Source organism: Myxocyprinus asiaticus, chromosome 17 (genome assembly GCF_019703515.2).
Source record: "Myxocyprinus asiaticus isolate MX2 ecotype Aquarium Trade chromosome 17, UBuf_Myxa_2, whole genome shotgun sequence".
Classification (NCBI taxonomy): domain Eukaryota; kingdom Metazoa; phylum Chordata; class Actinopteri; order Cypriniformes; family Catostomidae; genus Myxocyprinus; species Myxocyprinus asiaticus.
The window spans coordinates 32,981,178-33,007,387 of NC_059360.1; the positions used below are offsets into that span (position 1 = coordinate 32,981,178).

Sequence of the window (26,210 nt, forward strand, 5' to 3'; positions counted from 1 at the left end):
CCCTCTCACCATTCTAAACAGCACTGTGGCAGCAGTGGAGTCATTCAGGTTCCTGGGCACTACCATCTCACAGGACCGGAAGTGGGAGACCCACATTGACTCCACTGTGAAAAAGGCCCAGCGGAGGTTGTACTTCCTTCGCCAGTTGTGCAAGTTCAACCTGCCACAGGCGCTGCTGATACAGTTTTACTCAGCAGTCACTGAGTCTGTCCTCTGCATTTCAATATCTGTCTGGTTTGGTTCAGCTACGAAATCGGATATTAGAAGACTACAAAGGACAGTTCGGACTGCTGAGAGGATTATTGGTTGCCCCCCGCCCTCCCTTCACTTTCAGAGTGAGGAAAAATGCTGGAAAAATCACTCTGGACCCCACTCTGAGCACCAAAACCGTCAGGCTATCCATCTTATGAACAGTTAAAACTGCCCCATTGAGCAATAATTAATGTGCAATATACAGCTTAGTCTTTTTATATTATCCAACACATCCAATCTCTTCTGCCATTACATTCCCTTGCATTGTATATAACCGATTTGTATTTAGATTTGCACTACGTATGTGTATATGTATGTATGTATGTATATATATATATATGTATATGTACGTGTGTGTGTATGTGTGTGTGTGTGTATGTATATATATATATATATATATATATATATATATATATAGTGTATTCTTTATATACTTTATTTTCTTTTCAATATTTTTTAAAAATATTTATTAAAAGTCTTGTTGCTGTATTTTAATCGTTGTGTACTGGAAGCTCCTGTCACCAAGACAAATTCCTTGTATGTGTAAGCATACTTGGCAATAAAGCTCATTCTGATTAACTCACCCTAATGCCATCACAGATGTGTATGAGTTTCTTCTGCTGAACACAAACAAAGATTTTTAGAAGATTATCTCAGCTCTGTAGGTCCATACAATGCAAGTGAATGGTGACCAGAACTCCAAAAGCTCCAAAAAGGAGATAAAGTCAGAATAAACGTAATTCATAAGACTCTAGTTAATCAATATCTTTGAAGCGATCCAGTTGGTTTTAGGGGAGAACAGACCAAAACACAGTGCATCCGGAAAGTATTCACAGCGCTTCACTTTTTCCACATTTTGTTATGTTACAGCCTTATTCCAAAATGGATTAAATTAATTATTTTCCTCAAAATTCTACAAACAATACCCCAAAATGACAACATGAAAGAAGTTTGATTGAAATCTTTGCAAATTTATTAAAAATAAAAAATGAAAATAAATCACATGTACATAAGTATTCACAGCCTTTGCCATGACACAGCCTTTCCACTGATCATCCTTGAGATGTTTCTACAACTTGATTGGAGTCCACCTGTGGTAAATTCAGTTGATTGGACATGATTTGGAAAGGCACACACCTGTCTATATAAGGTCCCACAGTTAACAGTGCATGTCAGAGCACAAACCAAGCCATGAAGTCCAAGGAATTGTCTGTAGATCTCCAAGACAGGATTGTATCGAGGCACAGATCTGGGGAAGGGTACAGAAAAATTTCTGCAGCATTGAAGGTCCCAATGTGCACAGTGGCCTCCATTCGTAAATGGAAGAAGTTTGGAACCACCAGGACTCTTCCTAGAGCTGGCCGCCTGGCCAAACTGAGCGATCGGGGGAGAAGGGCCTTAGTCAGGGAGGTGACCAAGAACCCGATGGTCACTCTGACAGAGCTCTAGCATTTCTCTGTGGAGACAGGAGAACCTTCCAGAAGAACAATCATCTTTGCAGCAGTCCACCAATCAGGCCTGTATAGTAGAGTGGCCAGAAGGAAGCCACTCCTCAGTAAAAGTCACATGACAGCCCACCTGGAGTTTGCCAAAAGGCACCTGAAGGACTCTCAGACCATGAGAAACAAAGATTGAACTCTTTTGCCTGAATGGCAAGCGTCATGTCTGGAGGAAACCAGGCACTGCTCATCACCTGGCTAATACCATCCCTACAGTGAAGCATGGTGGTGGCAGCATCATGCTGTGGGGATGTTTTTCAGCAGCAGGAACTGGGAGACTAGTCAGGATCGAGGGAAAGATGAATGCAGCAATGTACAGAGACATCCTTGATGAAAACCTGCTCCAGAGCGCTCTGGACCTCAGACTGGGGTGAAGGTTCATCTTCCAACAGGACAACGACCCTAAGCACACAGCCAAGACAACAAAGGAGTGGCTCTGGGACAACTATGTGAATGTCCTTGAGTGGCCCAGCCAGAGCCCAGACTTGAACCCGATTGAACATCTCTGGAGAGATCTGAAAATGGCTGTGCACCGACGCTCCCCATCCAACCTGATGGAGCTTGAGAGGTCCTGCAAAGAAGAATGGGAGAAACTGCCCAAAAATAGGTGTGCCAAGCTTGTAGCAACATACTCCAAAAGACTTGAGGCTGTAATTGGTGCCAAAGGTGCTTCAACAAAGTATTGAGCAAAGGCTGTGAATACTTATGTACATGTGATGATCGTTTTTTATTTTTAATAAATTTGCAAAGATTTCAAAAAACTTCTTTCACGTTGTCATTATGGGGTATTGTTTGTAGAATTTTGAGGAAAATAATGAATTTAATCCATTTTGGAATAAGGCTGTAACTTTCCGGATGCACTGTATAACTCCACTGCCAGACTGGTGATCATGATTTCAAGCTTGATTACACTTACTATATGCCATCTAGTGCTGTGTGCATGTGTAAAGCACTATTAAGTGTAATCAAGTTTGAAATCATAATCATGCCTAGAGACTGCAATGACGAGATGTAACATTTTGGTTTGTTCTCACCCAAAACCAATTGGATCGCTTCAGAAGACATTGATTAAACCACTGGAGTCTTACTGATTACTTTTATGCTGACTTTAACCTTTTTGGAGCTTTAAAGTTTTGGTCACCATCCACTTGCATTTTATGGACCTACAGAGCTGAGATGTTCTTCTAAAAATCTTCATTTGTGTTCAGCAGAAAAAAGATGGCATGAGAGTGAGCATTTTTGGCAACTATCCCTTTAATTAATTTTTCCTACTTTTCAAATGCCTTATGTATAGATTTGTTTTATCCTTTGTCCCAGACACAGACTTTTAATCTTAAAATATGAATCTTTAAAAAAGGGTGAAGTGAAATCATTTAAATATTTGCTTTGTTTTTCTTCTTTGTAGGGCAGCACAGTTATAGTTAATACTGTTTATATATAAAAAATAAAATAAAAAAAGAATACAGGATCTCCTTCAGAATCTTTGTCATTTTGTTGACAATGGTGGCTAGTACCAATCTACCATTTTTGTATTATTAATAGTAACAATCAAAGCTGTAACTATGGTATTTAGTCAGAAACTGCATTTACAATGGTACATTTTTGTTAGGGTCTGATTAGCTTCTGGTTGGAGGCCACACACATTTCTAAATGGCACATTCCAGTAGTAATACAAAACTGCACATGCAAGCTCTCATGGGACAATAAAAAAATTAGCTCAAATCATATAAATATCAGTAAACGTCCCAAATTACCCTCATGCTTTCAAGATGTACAGTCGTTAAACTAACACAGTGTCTTCAAAACATCAGCAAGGCCTTTGGTTTTCAGGAAAACTAACAAAACGTTTAAGTTTATTTTTCCTGCAGCCTTTTTAATTTGTCTGGCCACATCTTCCTCGTTTCACTTTCTTTCACTCTCATATTTTCATATTTGAAGCACCATTCCCTTTTGCCAGTTTCTGTATTTCATTTTCACTTTTGTTTTTAGCCTTTCCGCAGTTTATGGCATTAATCTTTAATATATGTGCAGGGAAAAGTGGAGAGAGACAGAGAAAGAAAGAGACTGACTGCTTCAGGTACTGCAGTGGAGTATGTCAGTAAATTTTTATAATATTAGAGCTCAGATTGGGAGTGATTGGCTCGTTTTATTCACCTCAGAGCTACCCTATAATCTGATTGGTAGATAAAGTGGACGGTAACTTAATAAAGCCGCAAAATGGCTCCCGGAAAACTGCACTGACACAGTGAAACATGGAAACAGACAGCATATGTGTATGAGAGAGAGAGAGAAAGGGGTTTGGTTTGATATCACTTGGTTTGATATTTTGTTATCTAATGCAAAGCCATTTATACTCTTTTAAGTGCGGCTTAAGTATCCAAATAATTTTTGGGGCAACTGTATTCAGTATATTACACTTTACTGATAGCAAATAAGCAAACACATTTGCTGGATTTAAATTAACACTTATAATCACACAATTTGCACTTAAAATGTAGCAAAAACTTCTGTGCACAAAGCTAAAACATATGTGCATCTATTGACAAGGCTGTTGGTGTGTGTTTTAAGGAAGTTTATATTGTAAAAGAGCACATGTCCTATTTTAAAGAAACACCCATAAAAGTGTCTGAAAGGCATACCTTGCCGTGCTGTCCAATCCTCTCCAGACAGATAACTGCATCTTCCCAGAGTTCTAGCCGTTCATAGATCAGCAGCGCAGAACTCGTCAGGCCCAAATCAGTCAACAGACTCGCCAACTGTCTCTAAACACACACATCATACACCAAGATCTGTGAACACACAGGCTACACACACAGCATGTGGGAGACACTCAAAAAGATTTAGCAAGCATGTAGACACAAAAACAAAAATATCAAAAACAAACAAACAAACCTCAAAGCATTGATTTGTGGTTTGGTCTGGTTTATCTTGGCACTGTGGTAAAACCACAGAGTTCATCTGCACTTCTACTATCTTCCTTTCTCGCTCCCCCCTCTCTTTCTGAAAGGATGGATTGAGCGTATGACCATCTATCTCTCTCCGTGCTGTCATGTTTCATGAGCAGGAGCTACATGCACATTAGGGCTGAAACGATTAGTCAACGTTATCGACAACGTCGACAATAAAAAAAATTGTTGACAACAATTTCCTTTTCGAATAGTCATTTGATCTCATTTAATGTAACATGAGATCACGTTAAACTCCAATGATGGTGCACGAGAGCAGCACTGCAGTTCGCGCCTGACTGAGGAGTGAAAGAAAACCAGTCCAGATGCACTCCAAAATTTCCAAACAGCTTCAGGTGATGTAGATCGCAAAGTATGAGGGAATTATAATGCAAAAATACAAAATAACTAGATACAGAAGCACCCTAATTGTGGAATAAGCGGAGCCGGAGCTCTTTAAAAGGAAATAGCCCCATGTTACATCTTTAATGCAATTATATATAATGCATTATAGCTTTATTAAAGTTCAAATAATACAGAAGCAGATCATGTAAATAACAACAGACCCCGAAACGGTCATTTCTCTGTGCGGTCAGCGCCTCTTCTATGAGTTGCGTTAATGTCCCGAACTAAGGGGGAGAGATTAAAACTGCACCCGGCTGATGCACACTCTACGGGGACACTTGTCCCGAACACGCATGCTTAATGCAGCTAGATTATAATGTGATGGCTCACGACTTATTAAATCATAATATACACTGCCGGCCAAAAGTTTGGAATAATGTACAGATTTTGCTCTTATGAAAATAAATTGGTACTTTTAATCATCAAAGTGGCATTCAACTGATCACAATGTATAGTTAGGACATTAATAACGTGAAAAATTACTAATAAAAAAATAAAAATAAATAAAAAATAAAAAAACATTCAGAACTTCTTAAACTACTTCAACGAGTTCTCATCAAAAAATGCTCCACGTGCAGCAATGACATCTTTGCAGATCCTTGGCATTCTAGCTGTCAGTTTGTCCAGATACTCAGGTGACATTTCACCCCACGCTTCTTGTAGTATTTGCCATAGATCTGGTTGTCTTGTCGGGCACTTCTCATGCACCTTACAGTCTAGCTGATCCCACAAAAGCTCAATGGGGTTGAGATCCATAACACTCTTTTCCAGTTATCTGTTGTCCAATGTTTGTTTCTTTAACCACTCTAACCTTTTCTTTTTGTTTTTGTTTCAAAAGTGACTTTTTCTTTGCAATTCTTCCCATAGGGCCTGCACCCCTGAGTCTTCTCTTTACTGTTGTACATGAAACTGGTGTTGAGTGGGTAGAATTCAATGAAGCTGTCAGCTGAGGACATGTGAGGCATCTATTTCTCAAACTAGAGACTATGATGTACTTATCCTCTTGTTTAGTTGTACATCTGGCCTTCCACATCTATTTCTGTCCTTGTTAGAGCCAGTTGTCCTTTGTCTTTGAAGACTGTAATGTACACCTTTGTATGAAATCTTCAGTTTTTTGGCAGTTTCAAGCATTGTAGAGCCTTCATTCCTCAAAACAATGATTGACTGACGAGTTTCTAGAGAGTTTCTTTTTTGCCATTTTTGACCTAATATTGACCATTGTGACTGTTGTGAAGAAGGCTCACCAGTGCCTCTTCTTCCTGAGACGGCTAAGGAAGTTTGGAATGAACCACCACATCCTCACACGGTTCTACACCAGCACTTTAGAGAGCATCCTGAGTGTATACTCTGTATTCTGTATTGTGTGTATGTGTATTCTATATTGTGTGTATTGTATACTATACTTTGTATATTATTATTTGTATATTGTGTTGTAATTATGTGTATATTAGATATGTAAATTGTGTTGTGTAAATCTGATGTTTATTGTAATTGGTATATGTCTCATCACTGTCATGACTGCTATGTTGCTCGGATCTGCACCCAAGACTTTCACCCACTGTTGCACTTGAGTAACAATAAAGTGATTTGATTTGATAAGACATGCCAGTCTATTGCATATTGTAGCAACTCAAAAACAAACACAGACAATGTTAAGCTTAATTTAACGAACCAAATAGCTTTCAACTGTGTTTGATATAATGGCAAGTGATTTCTTGTAACAAATTAGCAATTTAGCATGATTAATCAAGGATAAGGTGTTGGAGTGATGGCTGCTGGAAATGGGGCCTGTCTAGATTTGATCAAAAAATTACTTTTTTCAAATAGTGATGTTTTTTTTTTTACATTAGTAATGTCCTGACTATACTTTGTGATCAGTTGAATGCCACTTTGGTGAATTAAAGTACCAATTTCCATCCGAAACAGAAAAATCTGTACATTATCCCAAACTTTTGGCCACCAGTGTATATGTCACTGTGCATTTCTTATCGTGAAGTAAATTGGCAATATGCAGCTTTAAGAGAGTTTTTTTTTTTTTTTTTTTTTTGTGAGTTAAAGATGGATTGAAGTGAACAGAAAGGTGAGGGGGGGGGGGAAGTGAACAGAAAGGTGAGAGGGGGTAGTCTTTGCCCCATTATACACTGCAACAAAATATGCTTTTTAACTGGTTAATTCCCTTCAGAACAGTCCAAAATCACTTTCTCTTCCCTATATAGTGCACTATGTGGGATTCACTATGAAGAAAGTTAGTGAACAAGTGAGTGATTTCCCTTATTCACATTTAAGGCTGTGTTCTTTTCGTGTTTCGAGTTTAACTATGGAGAAATACAAAATTTTACAGAGATATAAAGAAATATAAACATAACATATTGTAACAGCATAAGAAAGCAACGACAATTAACTTACATTGGTCAAATGGATGCAACAGATATGACTAATGACAAAGAAAGCCAAACTCGGCAGCATCCATTTACCCACTTATCCTATAAAGGGTGGCAGGGAGTGAACTCTGCAACATAAACTTTCTTCATTTAAATTGTGCTGTTTTTCCCTTTGAATCTTGTGTGCTCCGCATCTGTTGCAAGAAGGCTTATTTAATCTGAGACAGTAGTTTTTACTTTACTTTAACACTGTAACTTGCCAAGCTACAAGCAATGCCTGATTTAAAGCAGATGAGATATCTGATTTTAAAAGTGTATTTGTAGAAAATATAGGTGGACTGAACAGACATTACCCTTGACCTCAGATATCAGGAAGACATGACAAACACACTGCTTTGAGCAGTTCAGCAGCTGGAAATGCTGAAATCCTGCTCCATCTCTCCTTCACCTTCCTGTCCTGTGACACACACACACACCCACCCACTCCACCTCCCTGCCTGCCTACTGTGGCATATCACATCCTGCAGGCATTATGGGTACCCATAAATCTAGATACATTCACCGGTGAGGCTGTCCGCGATCATGTGACTGATCAGGCATGGGAGACAGAACGTGATGCTACTTACAAATCACAACTGAATCAGGGTTTCCGTTAGATGGTAATAACCGTTTTTTGACGTTAAAATGTCCCAATGTACGACAAATTGAAAAATTTTCAAACACAATGTCCGGTGAAAATATTAACATGAAGCATCAGCAACCCCTTTAGTTGATGCCACAAGTGTTCAGCTTGACACCATCCCAAAGATGACAATGCTTCACTGCCATGGATGTTCAAACTTTCCAGACAGTTTGCGAAATCCTAATCCGGGACTACAGCGGGTTGTATCCCACACACTGGCAAAAGCACACTGCTTTATTCCCATCTCACCTGCCCGCAGTGAGAAGCTTCTCACTTCAAAATCGCATTAAAGCAGCCTTGCGTGCCGTTTTCTGGAGAAGGAAACCAGGCTTTTGTGCATCTCAAGCTGTAGAGAAACGCTGCACACATTTAACTTCATGTTGGCAGCAAAAGGTTTCTGTGCTATTAGGAAAATAGTCAAAAATAAAGAGAAAGAAATTATGAAAAAATGTGTGAAATTATGACATAACCTAACGATTTTTGTTATTTAAATATTTCTGTGTGAACTAAAATATGTGGCAAACTTAACAGCGGTTAAGGCTCTGGGTTACTGATCAGAAGTTCAGGGGTTCAAGCCCCAGCACCGCCAAGATGCCACTGTTGGGCCCTTGACCCTATCTGCTCCAGTGGCGCCATATCATGGCTGACCCTGCACTCTGACCCCAGCTTAGCTGGGATATGTGAAAAAAAAAAGAATTTCACTGTATATGTGCAAATGTATAATGTGTGATATATAAATATAATTATAAAAAAAAATTATAGTCCTTCGCATTACAGTGCAAAATAAACACTGAAATAATATGACCGAATTTTTTTCCAATTTGTCTGATAAACTTTACCTGGACACATAGGCCAGCACCAAAATTTCTCAGCGGAAACTCTGAATTGAGTATGGAAATACATGTAAGAAAGGAAACCAATCGCAATTTGGTATGCCTTTACACGCACACCAATACTTCGATAACTACCAAAACTCACCTCAAATGACGAAGCAAAAATCGGTGTTTACATGAGATTTGAAATAATCTAGATATTTTCTGCTTTTGATGTAAAACTGTAAAGAGGCATGCGCACAACAATTGCATACATTGGATAAGCCAGAAAGAACACCGGTAAAGGTGTTTACACATACTGAAAATTGGGGTAATGGGAAAAAAATCTACCTGTGTCAATCGGTTTATTCTTTAATGGTTTACGGCCTTACACCGATAAAAGAAAGCCGTTTAATGCATTTACATGACCACACACATTGTTGGCTAATTAGGCATAATCGGTGTAAAAACTTGCATGTAAATGTGCTTGATGCAAATCATCATCGCTGTCAGTTACATTTTGAATGCTAAACATTCTATCAATGAAAATCAATGAGACATTTTCAAACTTTAATCTTAAATGTATTTAAAAACAATAAAGCTTACAAAAAACAAAGATAGATAGCACTTCTAAGGCTGAAATTATCTACAAAACAAAGCTTAAATGTATTCTATGAATAGCTGAATTATTCAGGCTGAATTACTTGCAGAAGTTTAATAAGTATGGGTTTAAACAAAAATCAAAACAGAGGAAAATCAAAACAGCACTGCCATGTGAACAGAAATAATGCAAGAGAGAAAAAGAGATGTGGGGGGCTTCCCTATGGCCCTATTTGTGGAAATGTTTCATCTTTTTATCTTGTTATTTCACTCTATCCCTGGCAACACTGCCACGGCGATCGTTAGGCTGATTCATATATATGCCAAAATAATTCATTCTAAAAACAAATCTAACCATTTCTCAAATCTGTTCCCATCTAAACAAAAAACCTTCATGCCCTGCAACCCTCTGGTGTTTCTACCTCCCAACACATACACGTACACACGCTTCTCCGACAGCATGCTGCTCGCATCTCTCTCACTTGTGTTTGGTAGCGTTCTATTCCCCTGCCAGCAATAGAAGCGACTTCAATTCCAGCTTTATTGCTGTTCACTGTTATTGCACAGAGTGCAAGAAATGTCATCCACAGGACTGATCACATCTGCCCTCCCTTCTTTTATCCATCCATCCTTCCATACACCCACTCACACTCTCTTTTCAGTCATTTAATTCCTTTTCTTTTAAATTCCTTTATCCCAGCCGACCTGTTACCATTTATTTTATTTTTATTTTGTCAACATTTTAAATGTTTTTTTTTATGACAGCTAAATATAACAGCAACTTTGGATCAACAAATGGCATGAGTTTAAGACAGGACTATCTGTTTGGCCGATGGCAATGGTGGATGGGGGGATTGTTTGTGAATCTGTTTGAAAATTCTGTTTGGTGATGCTAAAGGAGCAGAAATTACTCACTTCAGCTTGAATATCTGGTAACACTTTATTTTGATGGTCCCCCTACAGATATTCAACTGACTATAAGTGACTTTACAGTGTTTCAACAAACATTCAGTAGCCTGCATATAGATCTTTATTAATGGCCTACTTACATTTCTTTGCTTAACTGCTCGTTTTCGTATTTCACCTTTAGTTACCCAAAGGTTTTCTGGAAATGCTCTACTGACTGTGTGTTGCATATGAATTTTCTATCAGTACAGAGTCACTTTAAGGTAGTATCAACTGTTCATCTATAGTTACCTAGGGACCATCAAAATAAAGTGAACATCTAAGGAACACAGCTAACTGACTACTACATGTCTCCTTTTTTGAAACAGACTATCAACAGATAGTAAATACCAATACTGATAATAACACACAGGAATAGCAGCACCACATTGCAGCCAGCTCAAAGACTGTATGCAAAAGAAATATAAATGTACAGAAGTCATTGTTTTGTCCAACAATTTTAATGAACTGATGTTCTCAACAACAATGTGAGTAGATCATTAATAAAGATCTATATACAGGCTACTGAAAGTCTACTGAATGTTTGTTGAAACACTGTTTACTAGCTATAGCAAATCAGTTGATAAGTCACTTAGAGTCAGTTGAATATCTGTAGGGCGACCATCAAAATAAAGTGTTACGGAATAGGTCTAGCTTTTGAAAATATTTTTTGCTTTTCATCTGTTAAAAAGAGTTAGTTACACTGTTACCTGACAAATGCTATCAAAATGAACTCCTCGTCTCATATCCCTGTATGCCCTCAGCTTGAATGGTAAAAAGCAATTCATATTCTACCAGCCAAAGCTCTAACAAACCCAGCTGTTATGTTTACTCAAATGGGTTAAAAAAATAAAAATAAAGATAAATAATGTCTGCCCACGCTCATTTGAGGTGATTAGCTCAATGCACTTGTGCGTCTGCTAATGAAAGAAAGTATGCAAGCAAATCAATCTGGGTACCACAAATGAGTCAAGCATTTCAGTTTAAAATTAACTCATGTAATCTGGCTTCATTACTTTGTGAATTATTCCCTACATAGGAAATAAATTCAGATGTAATTAAGAAGAAACAGGTAAACAAATGTTTGTAAAATCTTAAACCTGAAAGGATCAAGGGTCTAGCCCAGACCACTCAACATTATTTTTGCATTCATCTATCCACTGATCACTATCTACTGATTACCATTCATTCATTCATTTCACACATTTGTTTTTCAAGGGGGTACACTAAGCCCTTTTTGTATCGGCATTGTAATGAATTTAACATTTTAAGGGACAAATTATACAGGTGCTAAACTATACTGTTACAGTATATTTACTAGTGTTGTCACAATACCATAATTATACGTTTTGTTACTATACCAGCTAAAGTATCACAATACCACTCATTTTATTTCTTACAGTGGGGCAGTGAGTATTCTGTTATTGTGTAAATTCTGAATAGTTTATACAAAGACAATTTAATAATTTTCAAATCAACTAAATAAAAGTCATGAATTCTTTTATTGTAAAGTGATCAGCAATTTTTACTTAACATTTTTTGTTTTTATTACATGACAGATTTATTATATGACTGACCCTCCAATTCTTTATGCTTGCACTAAACATAAAAACACCAAAGACCAATTGGAAAATATAAACAAACTATATATATATATTTCCTTCATATGGAGATAATACGGCTAATATCCTAATATGGTATGCGGAAATCCCTAACATGTGGTCACCGAGATAGGCATGATGTAATAACTTTCTTATTCTATGACCATATTCAGAACAATAAATGCATGTGAGCGCCCCAGACACCCTGGGTGAAAGGAACTCACGCCATGTGAGAGTATTAGAGCGCTTTAGCACTTCATATTGCATAATTTACTGGAATTGGGCATGAATAATATTTCTTTATGAATTTAACATAAGAATCAATCAATATTTCTCTAAATGTGCACACTTTTGAACAAAATATTCTACTGCATGTTGTTCTCTGAAGGCTGCTATAGAAAAATCAATGGTTTAAGCTATTGAATAGGTACGTGTCTTCATTATTCGGTTTCATTTTTATAACTCTTGTTTTGATATGTTGACATTAAGACATTACTCTCACAGTAACATTTCTATTGTGAAACAGTTGCTAAATAACTCAAGTATTACACATTTCTAATGACATATTCCTAATAGTATTCTTTAGTTTGTAACAATTAAGAACTATACGGTGATAACATGCAGTGAACGTAAACAATATCGAATCGTAAGGCCACTGATGATCTTTGCATGAGAAGGGGTTGTTTTTGTAGACAAAAGTCTTTGACTCAAATGAACATTTTAACAGAGAAAATAATATTACCTACTCCAAATACAACATTACTTACAGAACTAGCATTTATAAAAAGATTTAAAAGCTTTAAAACTATGATACTATCGTAGTACCGCTGTACCGTGCAAACCTAATATGTACATCAAAGTACAATCATCCATGAATTATACCCCTTGATTGGCATTTATTGTGTGTGTTTCTTGCAGACCCCAAAACCTTGTGTGGTACTACAAGTACTTTTTAGTAAGCGGAGGAGATTTCTAAAATATCATGATTAAGAAACACCAGAGACATATGAGCAAAAATATTAAGCCAGTGAAAGAAGAGTTCAATTCACCTGTAGATCCCAGAGAGGCGGTGCCCGGCAGATGTAGAACATCTTCAGTCTCTCAGTGACAGGACAGTTTTTCTCACTGAAGAAATCCACCAACGTCTGAAAGAGAACACAGTGATGTTTAGAGCACTGTCTCCAATAAAAAGCCATGTCCCTTTACACACGTCACTTTTCTCTCCTGACCCAGTGATTGTGTGGAAATGACAGGGATGGTCTCTCAGCTGTGTTTTATGGGGTTATGAGATTTCTGCAAGAAAAAAAAGAGCGCGTATATTTCGACGGTACTATAAGGGGTAATTTAAACCAGTGGTTCTCAACTGGTTTTGCTTCAGGACCCAGATTTTACGTTGGAAATCATGTGGCGATCCACCATAGCAAAAACGTAACCTGTATTTAATGTATCCTGAGTCACATTTCCTTTTATGTTGCATAGTTTTGTTCATGGTTTAAGTACAAGGACATGCATCAAGTGGCATTATTTTTGTTGCTGGAAGTTTCTCTCCCCCTTTTAAAAACTGAAGAGCATATTTACTTATATGAGCCCATTATTATCCCATTTGTTTCCGAATTTCAAACATAATTCAAATAGAACATACATATTAAACAGGAGGAAAGGCTCCTCATTACCATGGTTAGGTCAGTGTAGCTAGTCTTAAATAATAGTAATAATGATAACAAATGTTTATAAAAACATAAATACTAGCTGAAACACATCTTGAAACTTTAACTTCAACTGCCACTGTTGATATAAAATGAGGTCTAATAGATTCTACCATTAGAATATTTCATATGTCAAAATATAACAGTTACTTTTACTCATAAAATCGTGAAACAATTTTGTAAAGGTGATGATGATGCATAAAGAAAAAAATATATATGTCCTCAGTGCTGTTTGGCATGTCAGGGCTGCCTACTATTTGAGAGGTTCAATTTGACTTACTCCGCAATGCTTTAAACTAGAAAAGTCTCACTAGAATTGAAATTGGCCACATCAGTTTTGAGGTTTGCGCTCTGCAATATCAAGGGAAGCCTGGTTGTTGCACGCGCCAGAGAGAAGAGCAGATCATGATCGCGAGCTGGTTCCGTTACACTCGATGCAGAGGTGAAGCCTTTAGCTGATTGCAAGATTATCATTAAATCGGACTCGGCAGTCCTAAATAGGCTATCACTTGGGCGGCCGCCGAAATATCTTCAATGGGAGAACAATACCATTGTTCGTTCCCTGCTGTCCGCGACCCAGTCTGAATAGACCTGTGACCCACTTTTGGGTTGCGACCCACCAGTTGAGAAACACTGATTTAAAACATGGGCTATGCCATTTTTTAATTTTTTTAAAAATTATTATTCAAGAAACAAAGCACATGCAACTTCAAATATCTTGTACAATAAGCCTCTTAACAGATTTTTTCAGTCATGACATCAACTTGTAGACCAACCCACCATGGGTTACCTCAGGAATTTCTAATAGGTTTAAAGAATAGCTGTTTTTGATGTGGAAGTAAAATAAGGACTGTGGGGAAAAAAATAAATAAAAAATTACATGAGACTTTCCCATTTTGTACTACAACAAATTACACACAGTCTCAAACATGAATTTTGAAACCATTGTGTCCATTAAAAATGCAAGTTGCTATTTTTAAATGTATACAGTTCATGTGCTTGGCAATGATGTGCCATTATGCGGACAACCTCTGTATTCCTAGCAATAAACATTTTTAAAACACTTTTAAAATTCATAATTGAGGTATGACTACTTGTCATTTATGTTGTAGAAGAAAATGTGAAAACCTCTTAGTTATGTTAACCACAGATCTTATTTTACTCAGAAATCAAGAACTGCGGTTCTAAAAACCCATTACAAATTCCTAAAGAAGGCCATGTCTTGAAAATGCCAATTCTCGTCTGGGTTTTAGGAGTACAAACAGAACAGAGATAAAAAAGGAAGAGGCAAGACACTCTCAACCAATGATATGCAGAACAGACAGACATTGTTCTGATCCAGTCTCTATGGGCATTTTAATGTGCTTACAGTTCGGCATGATCTTTGAGAGTGTTACAAACACCCTCAAGCAACTGAAATGCAGCGTTGTGTAAATAAGACTCAATATCCCAATCAGTAACCAGGTGGAAAAAAATTAAACATGCTAAAATTCAAAATCGCAAATTCCAAGAGTCATGGCAACAACAAATAGATATGGCAGCACATTCCATAAATGACAAACTTTATTCAAATTATTTTTAAAAGACACCTCTCTCCTCTACATGGAGAAATGCTACAAGGTTTGATTGCATGCACTGTTGCATAAACTCACAGTTAAAGCATGTGTAGGCCTGCTGTTTGTGGTTGTAACAAAAAGGTCAAAATACTCAAACCCACTGTTTGCAAACCAGTCAATATAATGTTTTTTTTTTTAAAAAGCAATGAGTGTGTTTACATGCACGTTCTTACACTGATTATGCCTAATAAGCCAACAACATGTGTGGTCACATTAAACGGCTTTCCTTTATTCCTGTACAGTCATAAACTCCTCTATACGGGTAGATTTTTGCCCAGTAACCCGATTTTGCACTGCGTGTAAAAAAAAAAAACTTCATCGGTGTTCTTACTTGCTTTTCCAATGAACCTAAGTATTGTGTGCATAACTCTTTAAGGATTGCTGTCAAAAACAGAGAATAACTCGCTTATTTAAAATCTCATGCAAACACAGTTTTCTTTCTTTTTAAATAAGCTGAGTTATCAGCATACTGGTGTGCATGTAAACAGGCTCAATAACCCTAAACACAATAACGCAATGCAGCTATGTACAACAAGAAAACAAGCTCACATTCGATGACTGGAAGCTGACGTTCATCCTTGTCAGCCAAATAACTGACAACACAAGTGTGTCATCAGCCATTACCCTACACTTCTTTCATTGATACCCCAGCTATAAACATATGTAATGAAACAGGCACTAATGGGAGAAAACAAGGAAACAAATACTGTATCTCCCCTTGAAGCTGTAAATAACTGAATGTGGAACTGATGTTTGTAATATTTATTAGTAATATTTAACATTCCAGAAAAATTCTGCAGAAATAAGCAATGGCATTATTCCAGAAAACACATTTTGTAAACGGATGAGAAATAATATATACACAAAGATGGAATTTTTCAGTACGGCTGGCTGCGGTGTTGCTCAAGTAGAAACTCATATGGAAATAACATTTCCGACAGACTTGATGCAATCAGTTTCTTCGGATGATGGCAAAACTCATCTGTGGGTTGCAGATAACTAATTACTTTCACATTTCCGTGGCTGGGAAATGGCAGAAATGTTTAAATGCTAATCTACTGATCGGGTAGGGATGTGGGACACAGCTGTGAAAAAACACAAACTGTCAGGAATTGGATGCTGATGCAGCAGGTCACCATGACTGCCCAAACACATCACAGAAACATCTCTTAAAAAGTGAATCATTTTCAAAAGCATCAAATCTCTCTTAGTGTTGTGTACAAACATGTGTCTTAAAAACAGCGAATTCGTATATCATTTTAAAGGGGTCATATCATTTATGTTTTGTAATTCATTTTTCCACAGAAGTCCACTTATAATGTATCTTTTTTGTGCACCAATAATGATTTCCAATCTCTCTCTTACCCTGAGAATTAAATGTACCCCTTTTCACTGGTGAAATGAGCAACCATGACAACCACAGTCACTATGAACTGTCCTTGTATTGAAAAGAGCTAATGAAACAATAATAGCAAATTGGTTGACAACATGAGAGTTAGTAAATAATTTTTTTTTATTTTATTTTTTTTTTGAGTGAACTATAACTTTAAATTTTCAATGTCACAAAATGAACGTTATTCTAACATCTGACAGGGAACGTCTTTGCAATGTATCGCAGATAAGCAAACACAACTTAACCTTCCAAATAACAAACACACCTTGAATAGACGTCTTGGCCATGTACATAAGCAAACAGTAGATCCTGTCCACACATTTCTTATAGTACAGAAAAAAATGAATAACTGAAACCACTTTGAGGACTTGTAAGACCTTTAAACAGTTGTCTGAGGGGGGCATAGAGTGAGTGTTGACTAACATAGTGAAACATGGATGTCAAACGACATTGATTTGGATTCACCAAAAAGCCTCTGCTTTTAATAGACAAATTAACTTGTATATTATATAACTTAGTCTCAAACAGTGGCTTAATTTCAAAAGCAGCCAAACAACATATTTGTTTAGATCAGGAACAACTATGCTATGTATTCTAGAGTCTAAGGATTTATAGACTTAATCTAAATTAAAATATTGTATGTCTTTTTTCCTTTTTTAATATTAAATAGGCCCTATTATGCTTTTTAGTGTGTAACAAAGCTCTTTGTGCATGTAAAAGGTCTGTGAAGTTACAAAGCACAAAGTCCATGCAGAATTGTTCTCTCCCACAGACAACACTGCTCAAGAACTACAAGAAACGGTTAGATTGTAGTCCAGCCATTTCTTCTGTAAAGTATCTACGTCACTATGTAAGACATTTGCATAATGCCCGCCTAAAGGCTACTTTGGCCCGCCCTCAAACAAACATAGTTATAGCAGAGGCCAGGATGAGTTGGGTTAGTGTTGTCACCATGTCGAGAAGATGCTGTTTTCTTCACTGAGAAAGCAAAACCTCTTTGTTTGGACTTCCAAAAGGCAGACAAATTGAAGTATCAGTGGTTAAAATGTATTTTTACCACTATTCCTCAGCAGTACAACCGGGAGTAAGCCTCTGTTTTCCGTTCATATATCGGGCGAAAAAAGTTCGACTACACCCATTCCAGCAAAAGATGATTAACTTAAATGCAATACGTGTCTTTTACTTGAAGCTTCGTTAGGTTTACAATAATCCAGTGTACTTGTAAGAAAGCTACAAAATGAAAACTTGAAAAGCGAAAAGTCCTGCTCAAGTCGTGCTTACAAAGGTGGTTTGGGTCGATCAGCTTGTTCTTCCAAACTTTCATTATTTCATTCATTATCGGACTCAGGCTAGAGCTGGTATGGCAAAAACCGATGCCATGGCTACCACAGTTACAATAGTGTTTACACTATGCTCACGAAGCCTGAAACTCGGTTATGGTAAGGGCCATTACATTTCCGACACACGCTCTATGCTGCTGACCAATCACAACAGACTAGGCCAGCTGACCAATCAGAGCAGACTGGGCTTTTTGGAAAGGGTGGCTTTAAAGAGACAGGAGGTAAATCAGAGCATTTTGGCCAGAGTATGAAGAGCGGGGAAAAGAAATGTATGGTATGAGAAAAATTATGTGTTTTTTGAACATTAATGCATGTAAACCTATTCTAGTAGACCCCCAGAATAAAATTATGAACCTGTAAATTAGCATAATATGGGCTCTTTAATGCTGGTGTTGACTTGAAGAGAGAAAGAAGAAAATATTTGACAAATGTACCCTATGCAAATAGTGATAGTAAAAAAAAAAAAAAAAAAAAAAAGACACTAATGACTTCAACTCTCTTAGCTTAACCATTTGACAAAGTGGGGCAAAGAAAACTCCTAAGGTTTTGAGAATGGCAGTTCAGTTTGGATTACATGTAAGCCTTTCCATGGAGGAACTCCAAGAGCTAAATACAGTGCCAGGAGGAAATTACATCACTATGCATGTTTCATGACTCAGCATACTTTGATAAGGAAATAAAAAAATAAAAAAGTGTGACTACCGGCAGTTCAGTCAGTGAGCGCATTTTAATAAGAAGACACGTGGTTTCTTTAGCGTATCTGTGCAACTTGTGATTAGAATTAATGTTTCTTTTTTGTTGTTTTTAATCAACAAACTGTAAAGAACAAAAAGGGTATTAAAAGAGACATAATTCAATGACAAATGGATTGCGTGGATCTCGTCTTCTGACACAGACATGGAATGAGTCAAACCAAACTTTACTCTCAACATGCAGTGAAAAGATCTTGGTGCCTAACTTCGCACACAGTAAAACATTGAAACTGGGATTGTTCAAATGAAGATCATGATTAATTGGAAAATATATATTTTTACCTATCCCTAATCCTTATTATTTTAAGCCATACATTTTGTTAGTTTCAACATAGCAATTTCCAGTTCTTTTCGCGTACCCCCTTGAATCTGCTTACATACCCCCTGGGGTACATGTAAACCCGGTTGGGAATCACTGATCTAGAATACAACAAATGCTTTAGGCAAGGCAAAGTTGATTTTATAGCACATTTCCTACACAATGATAATCCAAAGTGCTTAACATAAAAATGGTCTGTTAGGTTTATAGTCTACTTTAGCACTTAATAGTAGTAGTTGTAACAGGCTAGTAGTAGTAGTACTTTTTAATACAAATAATACTTTGAAGCGACACACCTATACAAAACATTACTTTTGAGGCATGCACCATATTCATATTGTATAATTTTCCACTCATTAAAAAATTGAACAATTTCTAATAATAAAACTACACACAGATTGTAAACTACTGATAGCTTTAGTTTAAAACTGGGCAGGTGCACTAGATATTGCGACCAGTAAAATGTGGTCTAAACTGATTATAATGAATATATTTTGTGGCAAGTGACAGCAGTCTGTCCTACATTTAAAGCAAGATGCATCTGTTGCGGATACATTTATAATCTCTCCCTACTGAATTACTTCAAGACGTAACTGTTTTTATACTCCAAAAGGACCCTGAGTCCCATTCACCAGAGTCTCTTCTTCAATGTTGCCATGAGATGCCCAAACCCATACCAAATACTCAAGCTGCCAACCTCTATTTCAGGAATATTATTGATAAATTCACTGAAATCGAATTTTACGTTCAGAGAAATCTACTTGATCCAGGGTCTGATCAGAGTTCTAAATGAAACATGAAAGTGTGCCAGTCGATAGTGCTTGGTATAGCCCTGCACAGGCAAATTAAATGGTCACAAAGAGTGCCCTTTAATCCAACAATAAGCCAGACCCTGCAATTCTGAAGGCACAAAGGGAATGAAAAGCTTTCTGAAGTCATGGCTCTCCCTGGCCCACTCCATGGCCTAGATACCAGCAGAGAAATATGCAGTGCACATCAGCAAAGAGCCTCTCTGCTATTTCTGCAGACTGCACTCAGTGCTCTTGATCTCTGAAGAAATGCCAGAGGAGGCAGAGAAAATAAAGTTTGTCAAGTACCGCTGTGTAACTCGAACAGGAGCAAAACAGCGAAGATAAAAGCCTGTGCAATGGCTTGTGATAGAGTGGCAAGTTATCTCAAAGACTAAATTACACCAAAATTTGAAGTTTACGATGAGTACTTATTAAAGTGCGCACAAAAACAAGATCATATCTAGTATTTGCCTCAAATCTTCAACAACTGTAATAAGAAACAAGGAGTCCCTTTAAAACATACATCTCCCATTACTTCAATCACAGGCCTCAATTAAATGGATAGCTCATCCAAAAATGAAAATGCTGTCATCATTTACTCAACCTCATGTTGTTCCAAACCAATATGAATTACTTTCATTCGTGGGACACAAAAGATGATGTTAGGCAGCATCTGTCTTAGTCCATTCACTTTCATTGCATTTTTTTTTTTTCCACACATTTTTCTGACTTACATCTCAATTTTCATTTTTGGATGAACTATCCCTTTCAGATGATGCGTCTTTCTTCTCGAGTGACGTCCGTAGCCATGACCATGAATGCTGCAGGTGATCATCAGTAAAGAGCAGAGATCTGAAGGACGAGATCTAAAGCTCTGTACGAACACCTGACTGATGGATTGTCATGATAGCTGAATATAAAACCAAGCACAGTTTTGTGAGACACATTGGTCTCCACTTTTTTTATTGCCTTTTTCCTTCCTGTCTTAAATGTTTGCCTTGTGGAGCTGCTCTCTGACATCACAGAACTCAATGTGACAGATCGTTGGGCGAGCCTGTCTCTAGGGGGCCGCCCTGGGGGAAAGTTTGAGTCAAACAGGAAGTCAAACAAACATGGACACCTGTCCATCACAGATTCAGAGAAATGTGGAGTGATCTGCAATCCCACTGCTGACATTTGTGAGTTCAGTCACCCTGAGAGTGGTCCCAGCTGAGTAAAACCCTAGAGTGACGGCTTGAGAGTGACAGCAAGCTCTCAAATTGAGAAGAATAAGAGGAGAGGAAAAAGAGAACAAAATGCAAACTTTTAACAAAGTTGAAGAGCAAAGAGGGGAGAAATTAAGAAAAAAGATCAAACCACAAAAAAATAAAATAGCAGCAAATAACCCGATGATTGTAAATGAGCTCATTGCATGTAAATTAGCTCATTGAATCACTGACTCAACTGATTAGTTAAATAACAGACATTCACAACCGAAACAATGGAAGTGAATGAAAATTATTAATTAATTAAAAAGATCTGTTAAAAAACATAGATTCCTTCAAGAACAAAACACTATTGTGCAGCCTTGCTTGCTTGTATGATGTTTTAACCATTTAAGTTCGGATGGGCCTGCCGGCACCATGATTGAGAACAAAACAAAAACTTTTTTTTGGAGCAACCTTATTTACACCCTGAGATATATAATATCAAATCAGAAAAATAAGAAAAAAAGTTCATTTTTGGCTCAAGGTTTTTTGTTTTTTTCAGCAGTTTCTTTGGCTGAGAGTCTCAGAATTTATCAAAATCTATATCATTAAAAAAATGTAAAAGTTTTCTTTAAAATGATAAACACTTTACTGTTCACTTTACTTCCTCAGTAAAACATGGAGACAAACTCATGACAATTGACAGAGGAAATGGGAAGCAGCCAAAGGGAAGCTGAAGCATCCTCTTCCCTCTGGCTTATCTGTCTATTTCTCTAACACACACACACACACACACACACACACACACACACACACACTACAGGAAGAAATCTGGGATCTAATTTCTCTGGGTGCTTTAAAATTTTGGAAGCTTTATAATAAATCTGTAAATCAGGGAGTCAGTTGAAAAAAATTTACAACAATTTTTCTTAAAATTTCTAACTAATTTGTTAAGCGTTATGTGGTATAGAAATACTAGTTACTGTTCTTAGAAATTATTAGAAAGTGTTAAAAAGGAGTCGCGTGGCACCATGCATGGTTCGGACGTGTGAACGGCGAGCTCTGCACACTTTGCTAGTTTTAATACTTTGTGTCATAAACCGGTGAGATTCAATACATCCTGTTCCATAACTGTTCTATGGAGACAATATGTCAAAGAATTCAAAATCCTTGGGCTCTGGAGACATTAAAAGACACTTAAGTGCTCAAGCTGAAGCCCCTGAGCAACAGGCCTCGGACCAGGGACTCAATTTGGATGGTGCGTTGAAAGATTCAGCATCAACTGTCGAACATGTTGGTAATGCTGACGAAGGTCGTTGCTGACTTGGAGGATCTTGCTGTAATACGTCGATCAATCACTGCCATGGAGATGAAATTCACTGAGATAGTTACAAGAGTGATAGTACGATTATCTGGCGTCATCGGAGAGGGAATTAGCTGCTAGCGACCAAGGCAGACTTGGAGCGCGGCTGGGAAATCGTAACTGGCGAAACAACATCCGAATTGTTGGAATTCCTGAGAATGAAGAAGGCTGAGATATGGTGAAATTCCTAGACAGGCTTTCCCAAGTCAGCTCACAGAGTTCCAGCTCGGAAATCTGCAGAGGGAACACGAGGCAAGGAGTAAAGGAAGGCTTTCTTGGAAGAACCACAGCATTTTCTTGTTCCCAGACTTTGCAAATTCGACAAAAGAGAAACGTGAATGATTCAAGGAATGCAAGAAACTCCTACATCAACGGAAGGTCACTTTTGCACTGATGTTCCCGGCCAAATTGAGAATAGATATTAAGGATGGCCACAAAATATTTACATACCCACAGCAAGCAATGTCCTTCATAAGGTCAATGACTGAGTAATTTATTTGTGGTTCTCATGTTGCAGCTGAGTGGGCCTGACTCACTGAACATTCACCTGACTGTCTGAGGAAGCTGAGCGCCTTTTTTGTTCCTTTTTGTGCTGGTTCCGCCTAGCGGCTGGAGTTTGTTTTGTGGAATAACACTCCTTCGGGACAGTTTGTGGATGAATCTGCATGTTCTTTGTGCTTATGCCTCCTATTGGCTGGAGTTTGTTTTGTGGAATATTTCTTGCAGGACATTGGAGTGATTAGGTCAGTTGTTGCACTCATGTAACAGCCGAGTGGGCCTGACTCACTGAACATTCACTTGACTGTCCGAGGAAGCGGAGCGCATTTTTTGTTTCTTTTTGTGCTGGTTCCGCTTAGCGGCTGGAATTTGTTTTGTGGAATAACACACCTTCGGGACAGTTATGTGGATGAATCTATATGCTCTTAGAGCTTATGCCTCCTTTTGGCTGGAGTTTGTTTTATAGATTATTTTCTGTTGTGTAATTTTCAAGGTTGTCACGGGGGCTCTCGTAGGCGTACATGGACTGTTTGAGTTTAGAGGGATGGACGCCAGTTGCCGCTGTTGTGCGCGGGGTTAATGCACACTTTTTTTTCTGGGGGATGTTCGGGGTTTGATTATTGCACTAATGTTGGAATGTAGTTGTTATAATTTTATTTTTCACACACAATCTATATTTTCTAATATGTCAAAATGTCAAATATTAATATGAGTGGATTGTCTCTCTCCACATGGAATGTGAATGAGTTGGGACACCCCATAAAAAGAAGGAAGGTTATTTATTTTCTTAAACAGAAGAAATATGATAGTGTTTCTTCAAGGAACGCATCTTTCCCCACAGGAAGCTGAAAAATATGGGAAGATATGGGGTGGACATGTTTTCTTTAGTGGTGGCTCAAGTAAGAGCAGGGGAGTAATTACATTGATAAGTAAGCATCTACAATTCAAATGTCTCAAACAGATTAAAGATAAATTAGGAAGTCATTATTGTTTTAGCTGAAATTCTGGGGCAAAGGTTGATTTTGGCTAATATTTACGCACCTAACGCTGATGATCAGGGCTTTTTTTTAGATCTTGAAGGGATGTTGCAAGCCGCTGGCACCCCTCATGATATAATATTGGGAGGAGACTTTAATCTTTTGATGGACTCAGTCCTTGATCACAGTGAAGCAAAAGTGTGTAGCCTCCTAGAGCAACAGTGACACTTCACAGGATGTGTAAAAATCTTGGTCTTACAGATATTTGGAAACTTTTGAACCCATCTGGTAGGGACTATAATGTTTTTTTTTTTTTTTTTTTTTTTAAATCAGTTCATAAGATTTATTTTAGAATATATTATTATTATTTTTTTTTTTTTAAATCTAATTCCCTCATTTCATCTATTGTCGACTGTTCAATTGGAAACATTTTAGTCTCAGATCATGCACTGGTGAGTTTAGAGTTTCACATGCGGAGAAATAATATAGTTGGCGCTTCAATATATCCCTTTTTTCAAAATCCTGAATTCCAACAAATGCTAAAGGCTGAAATCAATGTCTATATGGAGACCAACTGGTCCTCTGTATCCTCTGTGGGCGTGGCTTGGGAGGCACTTAAGGCGGTTCTTAGGGGCCGGATCATACAGTATGCCTCATTCACCAAAAAATGCAAAGCACAAGAACTCGGAAGGGAAATTGGAAGGGAATATTAAAAGTGCCGAGGCAGAGCTGAAGCGCTGAATGTCGTCTAATGGTCTCAGAGAATTGACCCAACTGAAATACAGATATAATACTATTTTGTCACAGAAGGTGGAGTTTTGTCAGGACAGTCATAATTTGAGTCGGGGGACAAAGCAGGAAAACTTCTGGCTAGATATATAGAACAGAGAGAGTCATGAAGAGAGAGAGAATGAAGGCTATACAATGCTAGAAATTGCCAAAAAAACTGAAGATTTCATACAAAGGTGTACACTAGTCTTCAAAGACAAAGGACAACTTGCTCTAACAAGGACAGAAAGAGATGTGGAAGGCCAGATGTACAACTAAACAAGAGGATAAGTACATCAGAGTCTCTAGTTTGAGAAATAGATGTCTCACGTGTCCTCAGCTGACAGCTTCATTGAATTCTACCCGCTCAACTCCAGTTTCATGTACAACAGTAAAGAGAAGACTCAGGGGTGCAGAACTTATGGGAAGAATTGCAAAGAAAAAGCCACTTTTGAAACAGAAAAACAAAAATAAAAAGGTTAGAGTGGGCAAAGAAACACAGATATTGGACAAAAGATAATTGGAAAAGAGTGTTATGGATCTTAACCCCATTGAACTTTTGTGGGATTAGCTAGACTGTAAGGTGCGTGAGAAGTGGCCGACAAGACAGCCACATCTATGGCAAGTGCTACAGGAAGCGTGGGGTGAAATGTCACCTGAGTATCTGGACAAACTGAAAGCTAGAATGCCAAGGATCTGCAAAGCTGTCATTGCTGCACGTGGAGGATTTTTTGATGAGAACTCTTTCATCATTCCATAAGATTTATTCTTATAATAATAATAAGAATAATATTAATAATAATAATATTTTATACATATATATATATACATATATATATATATATATATATACACATATATATATATATATATATATATATATATATATATATATATATATATATATATATATATTTCATATCTAAATCCCTCATTTCATCTGTTGTGGATTGCTCAATTGGAAAAATTTTAGTCTCAGATCATGCCCTGGTGTGTCTAGAGGTGTTGCCACATACGGAGAAAAAGAAATCATATAGTTGGCATTTTAATGTATCCCTTTTGCAAAATCCTGAATTCCAACAAATGATAAAGGCTGAAATCAATGTCTATATGGAGACCAACTGGTCCTCTGTATCCTCTGTGGGCATGGCTTGGGAGGCACTTAAGGCGGTTCTTAGGGGTCGGATCATACAGTATGCCATACAGTTTTGATCATTCACTAAAAAATCCAAAGCACGAGAACTCATGGAGAAGGGAATATTAAAAGTGCAGAGGCAGACCTGAAGCACCGAATGTTGTCTGATGGCCTCAGAGAATTGACCCGATTGAAATACAGATATAAATACTATTTTGTCACGGAAGGTAGAGTTTTGGCTAT

The 26,210-nt window shown here is 37.6% G+C and overlaps 1 protein-coding gene across 1 annotated transcript in view; it reads right to left on the bottom strand.

The window, feature by feature from the left end:
* LOC127455135 (tetratricopeptide repeat protein 27-like) overlaps positions 1–26,210 on the bottom strand; it is a 148,105-nt gene that overhangs the window by 33,051 nt on the left and 88,844 nt on the right. The window contains exons 11-12 of the mRNA XM_051722749.1: positions 13,172–13,267; positions 4,391–4,513 (exon numbers count right to left, since the gene is read on the bottom strand). Coding sequence (XP_051578709.1) covers positions 4,391–4,513; positions 13,172–13,267 — 219 coding nt within the window. The remainder of the gene's footprint in view (positions 1–4,390; positions 4,514–13,171; positions 13,268–26,210) is intronic.